General features: G+C 39.4%; 1 protein-coding gene across 1 annotated transcript in view; it reads right to left on the bottom strand.

Annotated features, from left to right (window-relative positions):
• Positions 1-20,132, bottom strand: part of prcp (prolylcarboxypeptidase (angiotensinase C)) — a 57,866-nt gene that overhangs the window by 15,947 nt on the left and 21,787 nt on the right. The window contains exons 6-7 of the mRNA XM_069890980.1: positions 11,664-11,833; positions 5,740-5,904 (exon numbers count right to left, since the gene is read on the bottom strand). Coding sequence (XP_069747081.1) covers positions 5,740-5,904; positions 11,664-11,833 — 335 coding nt within the window. The remainder of the gene's footprint in view (positions 1-5,739; positions 5,905-11,663; positions 11,834-20,132) is intronic.

Genomic DNA, 20,132 nt, shown 5'->3' with positions numbered 1-20,132 from the left:
TTGGCGGTAGCGAAAATTTTTATTGCGATCACTTGGAATCCGACTCCCCTCTACTTATACCACAATGGACTGCGGAAAAGAACAGCTGTGTATCTATGTAAAAAAATCATATATAGCTTAAAGAATAAATATGACACCTTTGTAAAGGTCTGGCAGCCATACCTGGACCATATAAAGGCCCAAATACAGTAATAAAAATTAACAAAAAATGTTATAAAAGTAACCATTATATATACAAAAACGTAGTTTCCCCAACTGTATTCTATAAAATATATATCAGATCTCACTGTGAATGGAAGGGATGGAGGGAGGGACCGTTTTGTTTTTGTTTGTTGTGCTTATGAGAAAAACTTTAATATATTTTATATTTAAAAGTTTAATATGTATAATTTTTGAAAAAGAACAAAAATAAAATATTCAAAAAAAAGTTAGTGCATGCATTGAGTGCGTGCATTTTCAACAGTACATATAGTTTAAAGGACATCCTGAACACATGAAACCAATGGGAGAACTATTTCTTGAACAACTGTATTTTTTAAATGTTCTCTCAGAATGTTGTTGATAATAGTAAAGACACAAATGTCCCATCCTCAATTCCACAAAATGGAACCAAAAGGCAATTCTTCACTTCTGGGTCGTTTGTCTTTCAAAGTGCAGTTAAAGAGGACATCATTCTTTAAATTATTTATCCTCCCCTTGTAGCAAATTTTCAAAGTTGAATGGTTCCATGAACCGCAGAAGATACCTACTATCACTTTATGTAATAGTAAATGCTAAGCTCATGGGAAATCTGGTCTGGTGAAATGTTGAGGAAGATAGAAGGATATATGGACAAGTTATGAAAGTCGACAATAAGTTTTCTGGTTAATTTGTATCTTTAATTGAATAATCTAAGAAAGTTTCTGCATGCAAGTCCAAAGTTACAGAACACTGTAAAGCCTAAGAGAACTTGGTTTTCAATGGAGAGGTGTGACCAGTGTGGTAGATTATGTTGTGTTTGTTTTGAATATAGATATGCTTTTGGGAGATAAATTAGGGCAGGTTTTTTTAGTGTCAGTCACAAACACTTTAAAACAGATCTTATTTAAAATACTGGAGCTCTGCTCATGTTATAGATAAAAATGACATAGATAAAAAGAGGGAGGAGGTACTAAAAAAGGATTACAGCGAGCTAGGACAGAAGCTAAGAAACAGGACCGCCAGGGTGGTGATCTCTGGATTGCTACCTGTGCCAAGTACAACTGAGGACAAAAATGGAAGGTTAAGACAAATGCATGTGTGGCTGAGGGGCTGGTGTAAAAGACAGGGTTTTGGCTTCTTGGACCATTGGGATCTCTTTTGGGGAAGGTATGACCTTGACAAGAAGGATGGGTTACACCAAAACCCAAAAGGGGTCAATATATTGGCAGCTAGGTTTGGTGCAGCCGTCAGATGCAGTTTAAACTAATTTGGCAGGGGGATGGGAACCTGTATGATAGGGCAAAGGACAGGAAAGATAAAATAGGAAAAGTTAGGTTAGGCAGCGAAAGTAAAAAATCAGAAAGAGCAAGGAGGGTGAAAAAAGCAAATCTGAAGGCTTTATATCTTAATGCAAGAAGCATTCGGAATAAGGTAGATGAATTGGCTGTGGAAATTGAGACAAACAAATACGATTTGATTTGGATTACAGAAACATGGCTGCAAGGTGGGCAAGCCTGGGAACTTAACATCCCGGGGTATACAATATTTAGGAGGGATCGGCAAGAAAGAAAAGGGGGTGGGGTAGCTTTGATGGTGAGAGAAGGGACCAACACGATTGACAGGAAGGATATTAACTCGGAAGATGCGGAATCTATATGGGTAGAATTGAGGAATACCAAGGGGCAGAAAACGTTAGTGGGGGTGGTATATATGCCTCCAAATAGTAATGTAGAGGTGAGGGAAGGCATAAAAAGAGAAATTAGAGAAGCGTGCAATAATGGAACAGCTGTCATCAAGGGAGACTTTAATTTACATATAGATTGGACTAGCCAAATTAGTAAAAATACTGAGGAGGAGGAATTCCTTGAATGTTTACGGGACGGTTATCTAGACCAATATGTCGAGGAACCAACTCGGGATCAGGCCATTTTAGACTGGGTATTATGTAATGAAAAGAGGTTAATCAGCAATCTTGTTGTACGAGGCCCTTTGGGTAGGAGCGATCACAATATGATCGAATTCTCACTCGACATGGAGAGTGAAGAAATTAAAACCGAGTCAAAGGTCCTGAATTTAAATAAAGGGAATTATGATAGTATGAGACGGGAGTTGAGTAAGATTGATTGGGTGGTGTTTATGGGGGGGGGGGGGGGGTTGACGGTGGATAGACAATGGAAAGCATTCAAAGATCTAATGGAAGAATTGCAGAAATCGTTTATAACGGTTTGGCATAAAAATAAACCAAAAAAGGTGACTCAACCATGGATAACAAGGGAAATTAGAGACAGCATTAGGTCCAAAGAGAGAGAATATCAATTGGCCAAAAAAAGTACCAAATCCGAAGACTGGGAACAGTTCAAGATGCAGCAAAGGAGGACAAAGGGATTAATCAAGAGGGCAAAAATAAATTACGCAAGTAAGCTTGCAACAAACATAAAAACCAGCTGCAAAGGCTTTTATAGATATGTCAAGAGGAAAAGATTGGTGAAATCCAGAGTAGGTCCCTTGCAGTCAGAATCAGGGGAATATATAATGGGAAATAAGGAAATGGCAGACCAATTAAATTCTTACTTTAGTTCTGTTTTCACAAAAGAGGATACAAATAACTTCCCAAGGATGTTAGGAAACATAGAGACTAATGCAAGGGAGGAGCTGAAAGAAATCAGTATCTCTAAGGACATGGTCTTAGGGAAATTGATGGAATGGAAGGCCGATAAATCCCAGGGGCCTGATAATCTACATCCTAGGGTACTTAAAGAAGTAGACATTCAGATAGCAGATGCTTTAAGAATTATTTTCCAGAACTCGATAGACTCAGGATCAGTACCCATGGATTGGAGGGTAGCTAATGTTACCCCACTATTTAAAAAGAGGGGGGGGGGGAAGAGAAAAATCGGGGAATTATAGGCAAGTGAGCCTTACATCAGTAGTGGGCAAAATGATGGAATCCATTATTAAGGATGTATAGTGGAGCATATGACTAGCAGAGAAGGGATCAGACAGATGCAACATGGATTTACAAAAGGTAAATCATGCTTGACAAATCTATTGGAATTCTTTGAGATGGTGACAGGTAAAATAGATGGGGGAGAGCCAGTGGATGTGGTGTACCTGGATTTCCAAAAGGCCTTCGATAAAGTCCCACATAAACGACTGGCATGCAAAATCAAGGCTCATGGGATTGGGGTCAAGGTATTGATGTGGATTGAGAACTGGCTGGCAGATAGAAAACAGAGAGTTGGGATAAACGGCTCATTTTCTGAGTGGCAGGCGGAGACCAGTGGGGTGCCACAGGGACCCCAGCTGTTCACAATTAACATTAATGATCTAGATGAGGGGATTGGATGTAATATCTCCAAATTTGCAGATGACACTAAGCTAGGAGGGGTTGCGTGCACGGAAGAGGGGGTCAGGAAGCTCCATTGTGATTTGGATAAATTAGGGGACTGGACAGATACATGGCAAATGCACTACAATGTGGATAAATGTGAGGTTATCCACTTTGGTAATACAAACCGGAGGGCAGATTATTATTGAATGGCAATAGATTGGGAGATGGGGAAGTGCATAGAGTCCTAGGGGTTCTTGTGCACCAGTCACTGAAGGCGAGCATGCAGGTACAGCAAGCAGTAAAAAAGGCAAATGGTATGTTGGCCTTCATATCAAGAGGGTTTGAGTATAGGAACAAGGATACCTTACTGCAGCTGTACAAAGCCTTGGTGAGACCACACCTGGAGTATTATGTGCAGCCTTATCTGAGGAAGGATGTTCTTGCAATGGAGGGAGTGCAAAGGCGATTCACCAGGCTGATACCTGGAATGGCAGGAATAACTTATGAGGAAAGATTGCGCTAATTGGGATTACACTCGCTGGAGTTTAGAAGATTGAGAGGGGATCTCATAGAGACATATAAAATTCTGGCAGGACTGGACAGAATGGATCCGGAAAGGATGTTTCCAATGGTGGGGGAGTCCAGAACCCGGGGCCATGGTTCGAGGATAATAGGCAAACCATTTAGAACAGAGATGAGGAGGAATTTCTTTACCCAGAGGGTGGTGAATCTGTGGAATTCATGGCCACAGAGAGCAGTAGAGGCAGGAAATTAGATATATTTCTTCAGTATAAGGGAATTAGGGGTTACGGAGATCAGCCATTATCTCATTGAATGGCGGAGCAGGCTCGAAGGGCCGAATGACCTACTCCTATCTTCTATGTTTCTATGTTAGACATGTCGGTCCCAAGAGCATTTGCAAAAGCTTTGGAGAGTGCCCAAGAGACTTCACTAATGGATTGTTGTTTACAAAAAGGCAATAGATGAAAGAACTTGTCAGAGCTGCAGACTGTCTGGAGTGGAACTTGCTGTTCTCAGAGGGTCATGTGGGTTTGCAAGCAGAGAGAGTAAAACAGGCTTTCTCTGTGTGTGTGTGAGAGAGAGAGAGAGATCAGTTCTGCAGTTTTACAGTCAGCAGCACAGCTGGGTCTGGAACAGGACAAGCTGGCGGAAAACCCCATTTGGAAGACGGGTCGTGAGTGCTTAGATCAGCCTGGTCAAAGCCCTTGTGGATCATGCAAGATGAGAGGACTGGCTGTCTAATGTTTCACTTGGAATAAGTGAAACAAAAAGGAACTCTGTGGTGACCTGAAAGAAAGAGGTTATCACCTGGAGAACCCTGAGGGGGCAAGACACTGAAGTGGCTGATTAAAAAGGAATCAGTTGTGGGTGTCCAGCAAACAACAAATCTCTCTTTGAAAATTGACAGGAACTTCCTGAGCAGTAACCATTTACCTTTCAAGCACCAAAGCCTGGTGAACTTTATAAATGTTAAATTCTGTGCACAGTATAAGAATTGCCTGCAACCAGTGAACTTGGAGGAATGAGACAATAGACAATAGACAATAGGAGCTGGAGTAGGCCATTTGGCCCGTCAGGCCAGCACCGCCATTTTAGATCATGGCTGATCATTACCATCAGTACCCCTTTCCAGCCTTATCCCCATAACCCTTAACTCCGTTACCCACAAGAGTCTTATCTAACTCTCTTTTGAACATAGTCAGCGAATCCGCCTCTACCACCCTCTGTGGCAGAGCATTCCACAGATTCACACTTCTCTGGGTAAAAAAATGCTTTCTCATCTCCGTCCTAAAGGGCCTACCCTGTATTCTTAAACTATGCCCTCTAGTCCTCGTCTTCCCCATCATTGGGAAGTGAGATTGGACTATGAATCACAGAACTTTTCTGAACTCACAAACACATTACATACACATGCGCTTAGAATTAGAAGGGGGTTAAGTTAGGTTAGTTAATAGTGATAAGTTAAAGTGTGATTTTGTTTTCACGTTTAAAGATAATTAAAAACAACTTTTGTTTCAATAACCATTTGGCTTGGTGAATATCTATTGCTGCTGGGTTTTGGGTCCTCTGGGCTCGTAATACCAGTAACAGGAATAAAAGTGCCTAGCACAAGAATTATCATCTGATGTCAAGTAAAGAAAAAAGCATTATTACTGGACAGTTTAAAATATTTACATTGCACCAACATCACACATTATGTTATTCACCTGGTAGTACCACCCTTGATCATCGAGACTGGAAGTTGATGTCTGAGTTATATTCAGGCATGCAGCTTTGCCAGTGTAGTTATAGTATACATTCACAGCTTGATAGATATTTTGGAGTAATGACTTTGCTGGCAACGAGGAGTCTTTGAGAAAGTTGCAAACAACCTAAGAAATAAATAAAAGATTATCAACATGCCAAAAGTACACTACAATAGGAAATGCTTCGAGATTCATCTTTGCTAAGATTCTATCAACCATTGAAAAATGGACAATCTTAAAATTTGTCTACTTCAGCACCTGTAAGACAGTCTTTTAATGAGCTGCAAGATGCAGAATGGTTCTCATTCTTCGTGATTTAGGGTTTGTACATTCCTCCATTTTAAAAAAAATGTTGACAGATTACAATAACCCTAACCCTAATGTGCAATAAAATGTATAGCATTATTGAACTTGTTTTGCTTCAGGATATCAAAAGTGGTCAAAACTCCATTAGCAACATAAACAAAGAGCAGAATTTTTAAAAAACTTTTGTTCTCTGCTCACATTACATTATTATTTTATGACAATGAAATATCAAAACTCACATTATTGCAATGAATTGAATCAATCTTAATAGCATTAAAGTTGGTGATTAGTGAATATATCACATCAACAGAAAAGGGGCATTACAGAAAACATGGCTAAAAATTTGACTGGTCAATGTTGTACATTAACGCAGGAACAGACACTGTTGTAGATGTTCAGAATGCCAGACACCACACATGGAGTGAGAAACAATGCTTCAAGTCAGAGACTATTGACTTAAAACATCACTTCATTGACTCATAGATGCTGCCTGACTCACTTTATCTGCAGCATTTTATATTTACTCTGTATTTTCAGCATCTTTTTTTTAAATTTTAGAAGAATGTAAATGAACATTGAGATTGTTAGAGATGAACAACAGGAAAAATAACAGCTTGACATAATCGTACTCATCATTCTGCATGGTTCCAGAATCCTCTATCACACTTTATTGGCATGTCTCATTACAGTAGCAGGACATATCAAACAGAAGTGGTCACTGCTGTCAAGAAAGAGTAATCAATATTATTCAGTATTTATTTTGGGGACCATGCCTTGTTGGCCTGGTTCATTGGACCTTTGTACCTTGGAACTATCATCTTGATTTGTTAAGGTCAAAAGTTTGAGAGAGCCATAATTCTCAAGGGATATTGGAAACTTGTTTCGAAAAAAGAGGGAGTACAACAATAAATATAAGAAAAAGGGAAAAAAGGAGATGTTTGGGTACTATATTGAATGTAAAAAGAATCTTTAGAAAGAAATTAGAAAAGTTAAAAGAAGGTATGAGAAGGCTATTGCAAGCAGGGTGAAAATAAATCCAAAGGGTTTCTACAAATATGTAAATAGCAAAAGGAAAGTGAGAGATAAAATTGGTCCAATAGAAAATCAGAAAGGACAAATGTGTGTGGAGCCAAAAGAGATGGGGGAGGTCTTGAACAATTTCTTTTCCTTAGTATTTACTGAGGAGAAGGATATTGAACTGTGCAGGGCAAAGGAAGCAAAGGGGGTATATATGGAGACTATAGTGATTAAGAAAGAGGTTGTACTGAAGCTTTTGAAACATATAAAGGTGGATAAGTCTCCAGGTCCTGACAGGATTTTCCTCAGGACCTTGAGAGGTTAGTGAGGAAATAGCAGAGGCTCGAGCAGTGATTTTCCAAATGTCATTAGAGACGGGTATAGTGCCAGAGGATTGGTGTGTTGCGCATGTGGTTCCTTTGTTTAAAAAATGTTCGAGGAGCAAGCCTGGCAATTATCCTGTAAGTTTGACGTCTGTGGTGGGCAAATTGATGGAAAGCGTTCTTAGAGTATATATAAGTATATGGAGGGACAGGGTCTGATCAGGGACACTCAACACAGATTTGTGTGTGGAAGGTCGTGTTTGACCAGTCTTGTTGAATTTTTTGAAGAGGTGACTAGGAATGTTGATGAGGGTAGAGCAGTGGATGTTGTCTATATGGAATTCAGTAAGGCCTTCGATAAGGTTCCGCATGGGAGGTTAGTTAGGAAGGCTAAGTCCTTGGGTATTAATTTGGAGATAGTCAAATGGATTCAACAGTGGCTGGAAGGAAGGTGCCAGAGAGTAGTAGTAGATAATTGTTTGTCAGGATGCAGGCCGGTGACAAGCGGTATATATGCTGTTTGTCACATATATATTAATGATCTGGAGGATGGGGCGGTAAATTGGATTAGTAAATATGCAGATGATTCTAAAATAGGTGGAATTGTGGATGATGAAGAGGGTTTTCAAAGATTGCAGAGGGATTTAAACTGCTTAGAGGAGTGGGCAGAAAGATGGCAGATGGAGTTTAATGCTGATAAGTGTGAGGTGCTTCATTTTGGAAAGAATAATCAAAGCAAGGCATATGTAGTAAATCGGAGGGCATTGAAGAATGCAGTGCAGCAGAAAAATCTAGGAATAATGGTGCATTGTTCCCTGAAGGTAGGAGCGCATGTGGATAGGGTGGTGAAGAAGGCCTTTAGTATGCTTGCCAATATAAATCAGTGCATAGAATATAGGAGTTGGGAAGTAATGATGAAACTATACAAGTCATTGGTGAGGCCATATTTAGAATACTGTGTGCAGTTCTGGTCACCGATTTATAGGAAGGATATTAACAAGATAGAGAGAGTGCAGAGAAGATTTACAAAAATGTTGCCTGGGTTTCAGCATCTGAAATACAAGGAAAGATTGAGCAAATTAGATCTTTATTCCTTGGAACGTAGAAGGCTGAGAGGGGGGTTGACAGAGGTGTTTAAGATAATGAGAAGGATAGATAGAGTTGATGTGGAAAGGCTTTTCCCATTGAGAGTAGGAGAGATGGATACAAGAGGTCATGGGTTGAGAGTTGATGGGCAAAGGTTTACGAGTATCATGAGGGGGAACTTCTTTACTCGGACAGTGGTTACTGTGTGGAAAGGGCTTCCAGAAAAGGTGGTGGAGGCAGGGTCAATTTTGTCATTTAAGAAAGAGTTGGTTAAGTATATGGATGGGAGGGGGATGGAGGGATATGGGTAAAATGCTGGTAAGTGGGATTAGAGGAGGGTACTTGGATCAGTGCGGACTAGAAGTGCCAAAATGGCCTGTTTCCGTGCTGTAATTGTTATATGGTTATATGTTATAACCATATAACCATTAGTCCTTGTGGTAAATGTGCTTCCACAATGCCATTGGGGAGAACATTCCAGGATTTAAACTCATTGACAATAAAGAAACAGCACAAATGGTGTGGAGCTTGAAGAGAGTATGCAGACAGTGGTGTTGTGTCTGAAATTCCTGTCCTTCTACTGTATATTTTGTAAGAAGTACACAATGCAGCCATGGTATGTTGGTGGTGGAGAGGATGAGTTCACTTACTAAGTAAGTGAGCTGCTTTAATCTGGATAGGTTACACGTTTTGAGTGTTGTTCGAGTTGCATTCATCTAATGAACTGAGAATATTTTAATCACTTGCTAGACTTGTAGATGGTGGAAAGACCATCATGTGTCCGGGATTGAGTCATTCACCAGGTTACCCAGCCCCTCTGACATGCTCTTGTGGCCACAGTATTTAGGTGGCTGGAATAGTTGAATTTTTTGTTACTGGTGACCCACCCCTTTCCCTTTCTCCTCCACCCCCAAGTGGGAACTCAATAATGATAGCACAAATAAACATCAGGCTTTGTGCAAGCAGGGACTGCTTCATTTGTCAAGGAGATGGGAATAGAATTCAGTTTTAGGCAAATAAACAGTAAAGGGGCATTACAGCAAACATGGGCTAAAAAACCTCCTGGAAATTACCATCTACTGCCCTCAATTTATGAAACTACACTCCAATTGGACACCATCTGGAAAAAACAGAGAAATGGAGCAAGAGACAGGTATACTCTGAGTGGAGATTTTAATGCCTGCCATTAAAAGGGATTTGGTACAAAAACAAACTGGTCAAATCCTGACACAGTTGCCTGAATGAGCCTGCAGCAGGAGCTAACAAAACCACAGGATAGACACAAAAAAATATGACCATGCTGACTCTCTGTCTCTATTCCATATTCCTGCACTCTCCTTTTACTTCTTAATGGATTTCGGCAACTTATCCTTCACAATCTTCTGTGATAGAGAATTTCATAATTTCTCTTCCTTCTGAATGAAGACATTCTTATTCACCTCAGCCCTAAATAACTTTGTGTCTTAACCTGAGAAAGTAACCCCTACTTCGAGATTCTCTCTTTCTTCCCCGCACCTCCCTCCCCCCACCCCCCCACCCACATCCACCCACCACCACCACCAGGGGAAACATCTTCCCTGACTGCTCCAAGACTTTCCAATATCTACAAGGCACAAGTCAGGAGTTAGATTGCAATACTGTACTTACCTGGATGAGTTTGGCTCCAATAATACAAATGGTTTATTTGACAGACATTCTACTTCAAATGCATAAACTGCGCAACACCTGCTCAATATTGTTCCTCAACCTTGAAAACAATGCTGCCTAGAAAGACTAGGTGGATTGGTGCTTTAGAACACAATCACCTGCAAGGCCCTTTCAAAGTCACATTGCCATTCTGACCTGAATTACATCTACATCATTGAATACAAATCCTCTAACTCCCTATTAAAGAATCCTCTGGGAGAACATCGTTCTATCAGTTTGGTTTGGTAGCATATACTTAAATCCCATCACGCTAATCACTGACACACCTCAGTGCAATGTGCTCAGCCCACTGCTGTTCACGCTGCTGTCTCACAGCTGCACTGGCACACCTCAGTGCAATGTGCTCAACCCACTGCTGTTCACGCTGCTGTCTCACAGCTGCACTGGCGCACCTCAGTGCAATGTGCTCAACCCACTGCTGTTCACGCTGCTGTCTCACAGCTGCACTGCCAGATTTAGTTCAGACAGAATCATCAAGTTTGTAGATGAGACATTAGTATTTGGCCTCATTGGCAACAATGATGAGTTAGCTTACAGAGAGGAGATTAGGAGGTACATAAAATGATGCAAAAACCACCAGAATCTCGTGGATAAGATAAAGGAGATGACTGTGGACATCAGGAGGAGGATGGTCAATCACTCTCCATTACACGTCAATGGTTCCATCATGCAGAGCACAAAGTTCCTTGGTGTACATAAAAAGGTTTACTTATCCTCGACTCAAGACACCTTCTCATTTGCCAGGAAGACTCAGCATCACCTACAATTTCTGAGGTTGAGGATCTTTTACAGAGCACAATTGATAGCCCTGTCTGGCTATATCATTGTGTGGAATAGTATAGCTGCAAAGCACTGGACCAACCAGAAGTCAATCCAAAGGAAAATCCCTCCATCTATTAACAATATTTACCAGGAGTGTTGCTTAAATAAACTTCAAAGAATTATTGAGGACCCTTTCCATCAAGCACACTATATCTTTGAACCACTACCATCAAGAAGGTACAGGAGTATCAAAACTCAGGAGTCCCATGCTGGCAAATAGCTTCTTCCCACCGATGCCTGCTCATATCTTGGCAAATGGCTCAGGCCCAAAATATTGGTTACATTCCTTTGCTTCCTATAGATTCCATGTGATCTGCTGAGTTTCTCCAGCACTTTTGTGTACTGCACAACTTCCTGAAGGCATTCTTCAGGACAAATTGCAACAACAAATAAGTCTCTTCACTTTAAGGTTCAACACTTCTGCATTCTTGTTATCATTTATGCTCATAAACAAAGTTAGGAAGGCTTCGTTAGTACATAGATTGTAGGGATCATTTTTGTTAAGATACCATTCACTATAAATGTAGCACTGTATAAATGGAACACTCATTTTTCAAAAGTTTAAGATTTATCTAAATTAGAATTCTGGAATCTTTTTCCATAATTGAGGTTTACATCAATTACCTTAACAGGCCAGGCAGGAAGAGGCTGTAAAAAGTTTGCTTCATAAGGGTAGTCCACCATTGCTAGATTAACCCAAGTTTCAATCAGCCATGATTTGAAGATTCCCACATCAGATGCTTGTAGTGGTGAACAGATATGAAAAGTATCAGAAAGAAACTGTAGGCCTTCAGCTAAAATAAACAAAAACATTGATTACATTTTAAAATTTTACCTGGATTGACAGATATCAATAGTTACCCAAACTGACCCAAACAACCTTTATTTTAACGCCAATCTGAAGATAGCTTAACAATGTTTGAGTCAGGGCACGGCCATGCAGAGGATCTGAGCAGATGTATTTTAAAAGAGCTCTTCATAAAAAGTATTAAAAAGTTGTTTTAAAAGCTCAATATCAGAATTTCATCATCAAAAATGTATAAAACTAGTTCTAAATGACCATGGCAACCAAAAATAAAAATTGAAGAAGCAACAGGTCAGCCAGGAACATCAAGTGAAAGCCCAATGAAGCACAGGAGAGACCTTGGGACTGGCTGAGCCCAGCAGAGCCAACATCCTGAATAAGATGGAAATTTTGTGCACTCGTTTTATGAGCGTTTAATCAGCGATAAAAAGGATATTGGAAACTAAAGAAATCATGGAAGATTTAATGGAACGAATGACTCAAGTGGAAGCTGAGCTGGATAGAGCAAAAGACAGGCTAAAGGCTTTAAAAGGGGGAGGAGTCATGTGATGGAGTAGTGGCCGGTAGGAGAATACCAGCCCTCTCCAGAAAAGAAGAAATAAAGTGAAGAAAACTCAAAGCTCAAGAAACCAAAACACAACAAATAAAAGATAAAGGTGTGGAGAAAAGAAAGAAAATGGCACCTAAGAAGGAAAAACCAAAAACAACAGAAAAAAATAAGGAAAGATGCCGGAAGAGAAAGGTGAAAGCCTTACCTGCATGAAGAGGCAGGGACCCGCTGTGGACAGAGGAGTCCGCTCCCCAAAGTTAGTGGAGACCCCGCAGGGTCGTAACCTCCCGACCGCAGGACTGCAAAAATGGCTCACTGAGCCAAACAGAAGTGCACACAACAAGGAAAAGGAAAATACCGATGGCGGGGGGGGGGGGGGGTTCCCAGCTGTGGAGTGAACTTACACAGTGCGACCAGCTAAGAGATGCCCGACAGCAGGGCTCTCAGCCTGAAGAAGAGGAAAGCAACAGGAAAGGGAGTGATAAGAAAGAAAAACAGCAACAGGAAGCCCAACAGATAACTAGCCCAGAAGAAGAGGACCAACAACAAGAAGCAGAAGAGACACAGATACAAGGAAGAGAAATAGAAGGCACAAACCCAAGAGCAGACACAGAAGAAGAAGAAGAAGAAGAACACCAAGGAATAGAAGGTAAAATAGATAGACAGTACATAGATTTTTAAAAATTTCAAGAACAAATGAAAGCACAGAAGAAAAAGTGAGTAGAATAGAGCTGGTCATAACAGAAATAGGGAAAAGATTAGAAAATGTGTAAGAACGAGAAACGGCTGTAGAAATGGAAGTGAATGACTTAAGAAGAAAATTGGAAGAAAGTGCCAAAAAAGTTAAAGTCACAAGAGCTGTTAGCTCAGAAAATTGCTATGTTGGAAAACTATAGTAGGCGAAACAACATAAAGGGCCTAAAGGAAGATGAAGAAGGCAAAAATATGAAAGAATTTATAAAAGAATGGATCTCAAAAGTCCTGGGAATGCCAGAAAGACAGGAAGGAATGGAAATAGAGAGGCCACACAGAACACTAGCCCCGAAACCACAGTCACAACAAAAACCAAGATCAGTTTTAGTAGAATTTCTGAGATACATGACAAGAGAAAATATACTGGAGCGGGCAAGGAATAAAATTAGAGAAGACAAAAAAAACCATTGGTATAAGGGTCAAAAAATTTGTTTTTTTAACCCGGACATAAGTTTTGAACTCCTAAAGAAGAGGAAGGAGTTTAACACAGCAAAATCGATCCTATCGAAAAAAGGCTATAAATTTATGTTAAGATATCCAGCTGTGCTTAAAATAGTTATCCCGGGGAGCAAAACAGACTGTTCTCAGATCCGGAGAAAGCACGAGAATTTGCAGAACACCTGCAGGACAGAAAGAGAGATGAAGAGATGTTACAAGAACGAAGAACGATGACAAACTAGATATAAAGATGTAAATATAATGTATAAGTAAGAACTAAAGAAGGGAAAGAAATGGTAAGTAAGGAAGAGGGGGAAAAAAGAAGAAGAGGGTGAGCTTTGTTTTAATGTAAAGATAAAAGTCTTTTCTGGAAGGGGTTGGGTGGGAGAGAATAACAGTCACTGCGAAATCAGTTGACACTTGCAAACGGGTTTGCAATCCGAATGGAGAGGGGAGTTGTGGTTGCCTGGGGGGGGGGGGGGGGGGGGGAAACACTTGGGGTTAAGGGAATTTTAGATGTGGGAATAGTTGAAGTATTTTATGTTTTAGAAATGTTGTCACATTGAATTCAAAAAAGGAAAACTGAGAGATGAAAATGGGGAAAGGTAGTGGTGAGGAAGCAGAAATGAGGTGTAAACAGAGCATGAGATGGCCATGTTGAACTATATGACTATAAATATTAATGGACAACATAACCAAATCAAAAGAAATAGGCTGTAAAAATTTACTGAAAAAAGAAAAAAATAGATATAGCATTCGTGCAGGAAACGCATCTAAGTGAAGTGGAACATAATAAATTGAGGAGAGACTGGGTAGGGCACATAACAGCACCATCATATAATTCAAAAGCCAGAGGTGTAGCTATATTAATCAATAAAAATGTACCAATCAAAATAGAGGAGGAAATAATAGATCCAGCAGGGAGGTATATAATGAAAAAGTTTTAGATATATTCAGAATTCTGGAATTTGGTCAATATATATGCACCTAATGAAGAGGATCAAAAGTTTATGCAGGATATTTTTTTGAAGATTGTAGATACACAGGGGAATATATTGATAGGAGGGGATTTTAACCTTAATTTGGACCCAAAGGCGGATAAAACTGGATAAAAGACTAGCAAAAAAAACAAAGTAGCCAAATTTATGGTTAAATCAATGCAGGAAATGCAACTTTTGGATATATGGAGGAGGCAACACCCAAAGGAAAAGGAATACTCATATTATTCGAGTAGACATAAAACATACTCAAGGATTGACCTTTTCCTGTTGTCAGTCCATATCCAAGGAAGAGTAGGAAAACGGAATATAAACCTAGATTGTTATCTGATCATTCAATAACCCCTGTTATTAGCAATAGAACTGGAGGACATCCCACCAAGAACATATAGATGGAGATTAAACTCCATGCTACTTAAAAGACAGGAATTTAGAGAATTTATAGAACGCCAAATTAAAATGTACTTTGAAATAAATACGGAATCAGTGAAAGACAAATTTATATTATGGGATGCAATGAAAGCCTTCATTAGAGGGCAGATAATAAGTTATGTAACTAAGATGAAAAAGGACTACAATTGGGAAATAGAACAGTTGGAAAGGGAAATAGTAAGTACAAAAAAAGAACTAGCAACAAGGAAAGATACAACAAAAAGAGAATTAGCAGACAAAAAAATAAAATAAGAAACATTACAAACATATAAGGTGGAGAAGAACATAATGAAAATAAAGCAGAAGTATTAAGAGCTAGGAGAAAAAACGCACAAAATACTAGCCTGGCAACTTAAAACAGATCAAGCTAAAAGAAATGTACTGGCACCAAGGAAAAAGGAAAAACAAATTGCATATAACCCAACAGAGATTAATGAAAACTTTAAGGAATTCTATGAACAATTATACTGAACTGAGAACAAAGGGAAAGAAGACAAAATAGATGAGTTTTAGCTAAAATTGAACTACCGAAATTGCAAGAAGAGGAGCAAAACAAATTGATAAAACCATTTGAAATAGAAGAAATACAGGATATATTAAAAAAGCTACCAAACAATAAAACGCCTGAAGAGGATGGACTCCCAATAGAATTCTATAAAAAAATTTAAAGAGTTATTAATTCCTCCTCTCCTGGAAGTAATGAAGCAGGTAGAAGAAACACAAAACTTGCCAGATTCATGTAAAACAACAATAATTACAGTAATAGCAAAGACGGGCAAAGATCCACTAACACCACCATCATATAGACCAATATCTCTACTTAACTCCGATTATAAGATAATAGCAAAACTATTAGCAAACAGATTGGCCGACTCTGTACCAAAAATAGTAAAACTAGATCAAATTGGATTTATTAAGAAAAGACGAACAACGGACAATGTCTGTAAATTCATTAACTTAATCCATGCAGTACAAGCAAATAAGATACCAACAGTGGCTGTTGCTTTAGAGAAAGCCTTTGACAGGGTAGAATGGAATTATTTATTCAAAGGTTCAAACTACCAAAGAAATATATTAATTGGATTAAAGCATGATATAAGGGACCAATGGTGAAGGTGACAGTAAATGGATATATATCGAACCAATTTAAATTAAGTAGGTCAACTCCCTCATTGTTCGCTTTAGCAATAGAACCATTGGCAGAACTGATAAGAACACAAAATAAAATAAAAGGGATAAAAATAAAAGAGAAGGAATATAAAATCAGTTTATTTGCAGATGACATCATGGTATACTTAACAGAATCAGAATTATCAATAAAAGAACTACATAAGAAATTGAAGGAATATGGAGAAATATTCAGGATACAAGATCAACGCAAATAAAAGTGAAGCGATGCCAATGAATAATGTGGATTACACAGAGTTTAAAACAGAATCACCATTTAAATGGCAAACACAAGCAATCCGATACCTAGGTATTAGATTAGATAATAATTTAGGCCACCTATACAAATTAAATTATCAGTCATTAATGAAGAAATTACAGGATGACTTAGAAAATTGGAAAGAATTGCCACTAACACTGAGAGGGAGGGTAAATTGCATTAAAATGAATATCTTCCCAAGGATACAATACCTATTTCAATCATTACTAATTCCCTTAACAGAGAATTTGTTCAATGAACTAAAGAGAATAATAAGGAAATTCTTATGGAAAGGTGGGGAAACCAAGGATAGCGCTAGATAAATTAACAGAATGGTACAAACAAGGTGGTTTGCAGCTACCAAACTTTCAAAATTATTATAGAGCAGCACAACTAAGGTATCTATCAGATTTTTATCAAACAAGGGAAAAACCAGATTGGACCAAGATAGAGCTAGATAAAATAGGAGAGAAGGTACCAGAACATATACTTTATAAGTGGGATAAAAATCTGGTGCAATATAGAGGTTCACCAGTACTGCACCATTTACTCAATATATGGAAGAAGATTCACGTAGAAAGGAAAAAAACAAATTACTACTACCAAAATTATTATTGACCCAAAATCAACTAATCCCTTTCACAATAGATAACCTTTCCTTTAGAGAATGGGAGAGAAAAGGGATTAAAAGAATAGAAAACTGTTTTTTGGGAAATAATTTATTATCATTTGAACAAATGAAGTATAAATATGGTATATCTCACGGTACAATGTTTGCATACCACCAACTGAAAACCTACTTAAAGGTCAAATTGGGAAGCAGACTGAGATTACCAGAAGGAAGCAGCTTTGAATATGTGATTACAGAAACAACGATAATAAAAAGATTTATAACAAACATGTACATCAAGCTGCAAGAGAAAGAAAATGATGAAATAAGCTATAAACCCAAACAAAAGTGGGAAAAAGATTTAAACGTAAAGATAAAAAATGAAATATGGGAAAAGTGATCTCTGGAACTATGAAAAATATAATAAATACAAGGTTACGCATTATACAATATAATTGGTTACACAGGCTATATATCACGCCCCAAAAGTTAAATAAATGGGATCCAACATTATCAGATAGATCTTTTCACTGTCAGAATGAAACGGGAACAACAGTACATGCAATTTAGGCATGTGAGAAAGTGAAAAAGTTTTGGGAAGATCTAAATCAGGTATTAAATAAAATCACAAAAAGCAACATACCAAAAAATCCAGAGATCTTTCTTCTAAGTAATATAAGAAGTAAAGAAATAGGCCTCAAACTGGATGAAGCGCAAAAAAGATTTATTATGATAGCCTTAGCTGGAGCAAAAAAATGTATGTCAACTTGGAAATGTATTCCACTGGAAAAAATAATATATAATTTAAAAAATAAAGTCACATTATTTGAACAAATTTGGGAACCGTACATGGAACACAACAGAGAGGGCCTACCGCGGACCTCCACCCCCTAAAATGATAGAATGAGAAGAAGACAAAATTACCTGATCCAGTATGTAAAAGTAGATGACACAATTTTCTTGTTTATTTTCATTGTGTGATGAAATTGTTTAATGGGTTTATTGTATATGTTGAACATTTAATGTGTTTGAAGGAGGGAGGGAAGAGAGGGGGGAAAAAAAGGGAGAAAATGCCACTGTGTATATTCAAGAGGGAAATGTTTGTGTGTATTTTGATTCTCTTTTTTTTCTTGCCCTCAGACAGCTCCAAGAAAAGTGCAGAGAACAAAACAAAACAAAACACCTTTGTTGACCTCACCAAAGCCTTCGACACCGTGAGCAGGAAAGGGCTTTGGCAAATACTAGAGCGCATCGGATGCCCCCGAAAGTTCCTCAACATGGTTATCCAACTGCACGAAAACCAATAAGGTCACGTCAGATACAGCAATGAGCTCTCTGAACCCTTCTCCATTAACAATGGCGTGAAGCAAGGCTGTGTTCTCACACCAACCCTCTTTTCAATCTTCTTCAGTATGATGCTGAACCAAGCCATGAAAGACCTCAACAATGAAGACGCTGTTTACATCCAGTACCACACGGATGGCAGTCTCTTTAATCTGAGGCGCCTGCAAGCTCACACCAAGACACAAGAGAAACTTGTCCGTGAACTACTCTTTGCAGACGATGCCGCTTTAGTTGCCCATTCAGAGCCAGCTCTTCAGCGCTTGATGTCCTGTTTTGCGAAAACTGCCAAAATGTTTTGCCTGGAAGTCAGCCTGAAGAAAACGGAGGTCCTCCATCAGCCAGCTCCCCACCATGACTACCAGCCCCCCCACATCTCCATCGGGCACACAAAACTCAAAACGGTCAACCAGTTTACCTATCTCGGCTGCACCATTTCATCAGATGCAAGGATCAACAACAAGATAGACAACAGACTCGCCAAGGCAAATAGCGCCTTTGGAAGACTACACAAAAGAGTATGGAAAAACAACCAACTGAAAAACCTCACAAAGATAAGTGTATACAGAGCCATTGTCATACCCACACTCCAGTTCGGCTCCGAATCATGGGTCCTCTACCGGCATCACCTACGGCTCCTAGAACGCTTCCACCAGCATTGTCTCCACTCCATCCTCAACATTCATTGGAGCGACTTCATCACCAACATCGAAGTACTCGAGATGGCAGAGGCCGACAGCATCGAGTCCACGCTGCTGAAGATCCAGCTGCGCTGGGTGGGTCACATCTCCAGAATGGAGGACCATCGCCTTCCCAAGATCGTGTTATATGGCGAGCTCTCCACTGGCCACCGTGACAGAGGTGCACCAAAGAGGTACAAGGACTGCCTAAAGAAAGCTCTTGGTGCCTGCCACATTGACCACCGCCAGTGGGCTGATATCGCCTCAAACCGTGCATCTTGGCACCTCACAGTTCGGCGGGCAGCAACCTCCTTTGAAGAAGACCGCAGAGCCCACCTCACTGACAAAAGACAAAGGAGGAAAAACCCAACACCCAACCCCAACCAACCAATTTTCCCCTGCAGCCGCTGCAACCGTGTCTTGCCTGTCCCGCATCGGACTTGTCAGCCACAATCGAGCCTGCAGCTGACGTGGACATTTACCCCCTCCATAAATCTTCGTCCGCGAAGCCAAGCCAAAGATTTTGATTAATATGGTTCATACTGTGAAAAATAAAAAAATTTAAAAGGCTTTAGAATAAAAAACAAAAACCTGGGACATGGACAGAAAAGGAATGATGGACAAGATCGGTCATATGGAAAATTTCAGCAGACACAACAATGTAAGAATCTTTGAAGTGAGAGAAGGAATCGAGGGAAAAGATCCGGTGAGATTCTTTGAAACATGGATCCCACAAATGCTAGGACAAAACAAATTAAACGCAAAGCTGCAAATTGAAATGGCTCACCAGACGCTTGGACCCAGACAAACCGGCAATCAACAACCATGACCAATCCTGGTAAGACTTTTAAGTTACTGGGAGTGAGATGCAATTTTGGGAGCAGTGTACGAATATTCAAAAAATAACAATGGCACATTAGTGGTGGACATCAAAAAAGTAATGTTTTTTCAGGACTTTAGCCCTGCCTTGGTCAAAGAAAAGAATTTGATAAGGTAAAGAGACAACTGCAATCCAAAAACTTAAAATATTCAATGATTTACCCAGCGACACTGAGGGTCG

Source organism: Narcine bancroftii, chromosome 7 (assembly GCF_036971445.1).
Source record: "Narcine bancroftii isolate sNarBan1 chromosome 7, sNarBan1.hap1, whole genome shotgun sequence".
NCBI lineage: Eukaryota > Metazoa > Chordata > Chondrichthyes > Torpediniformes > Narcinidae > Narcine > Narcine bancroftii.
Note: the sequence above shows the minus strand (reverse complement) of the source record. Positions and strands in the feature narration are given on the sequence as shown.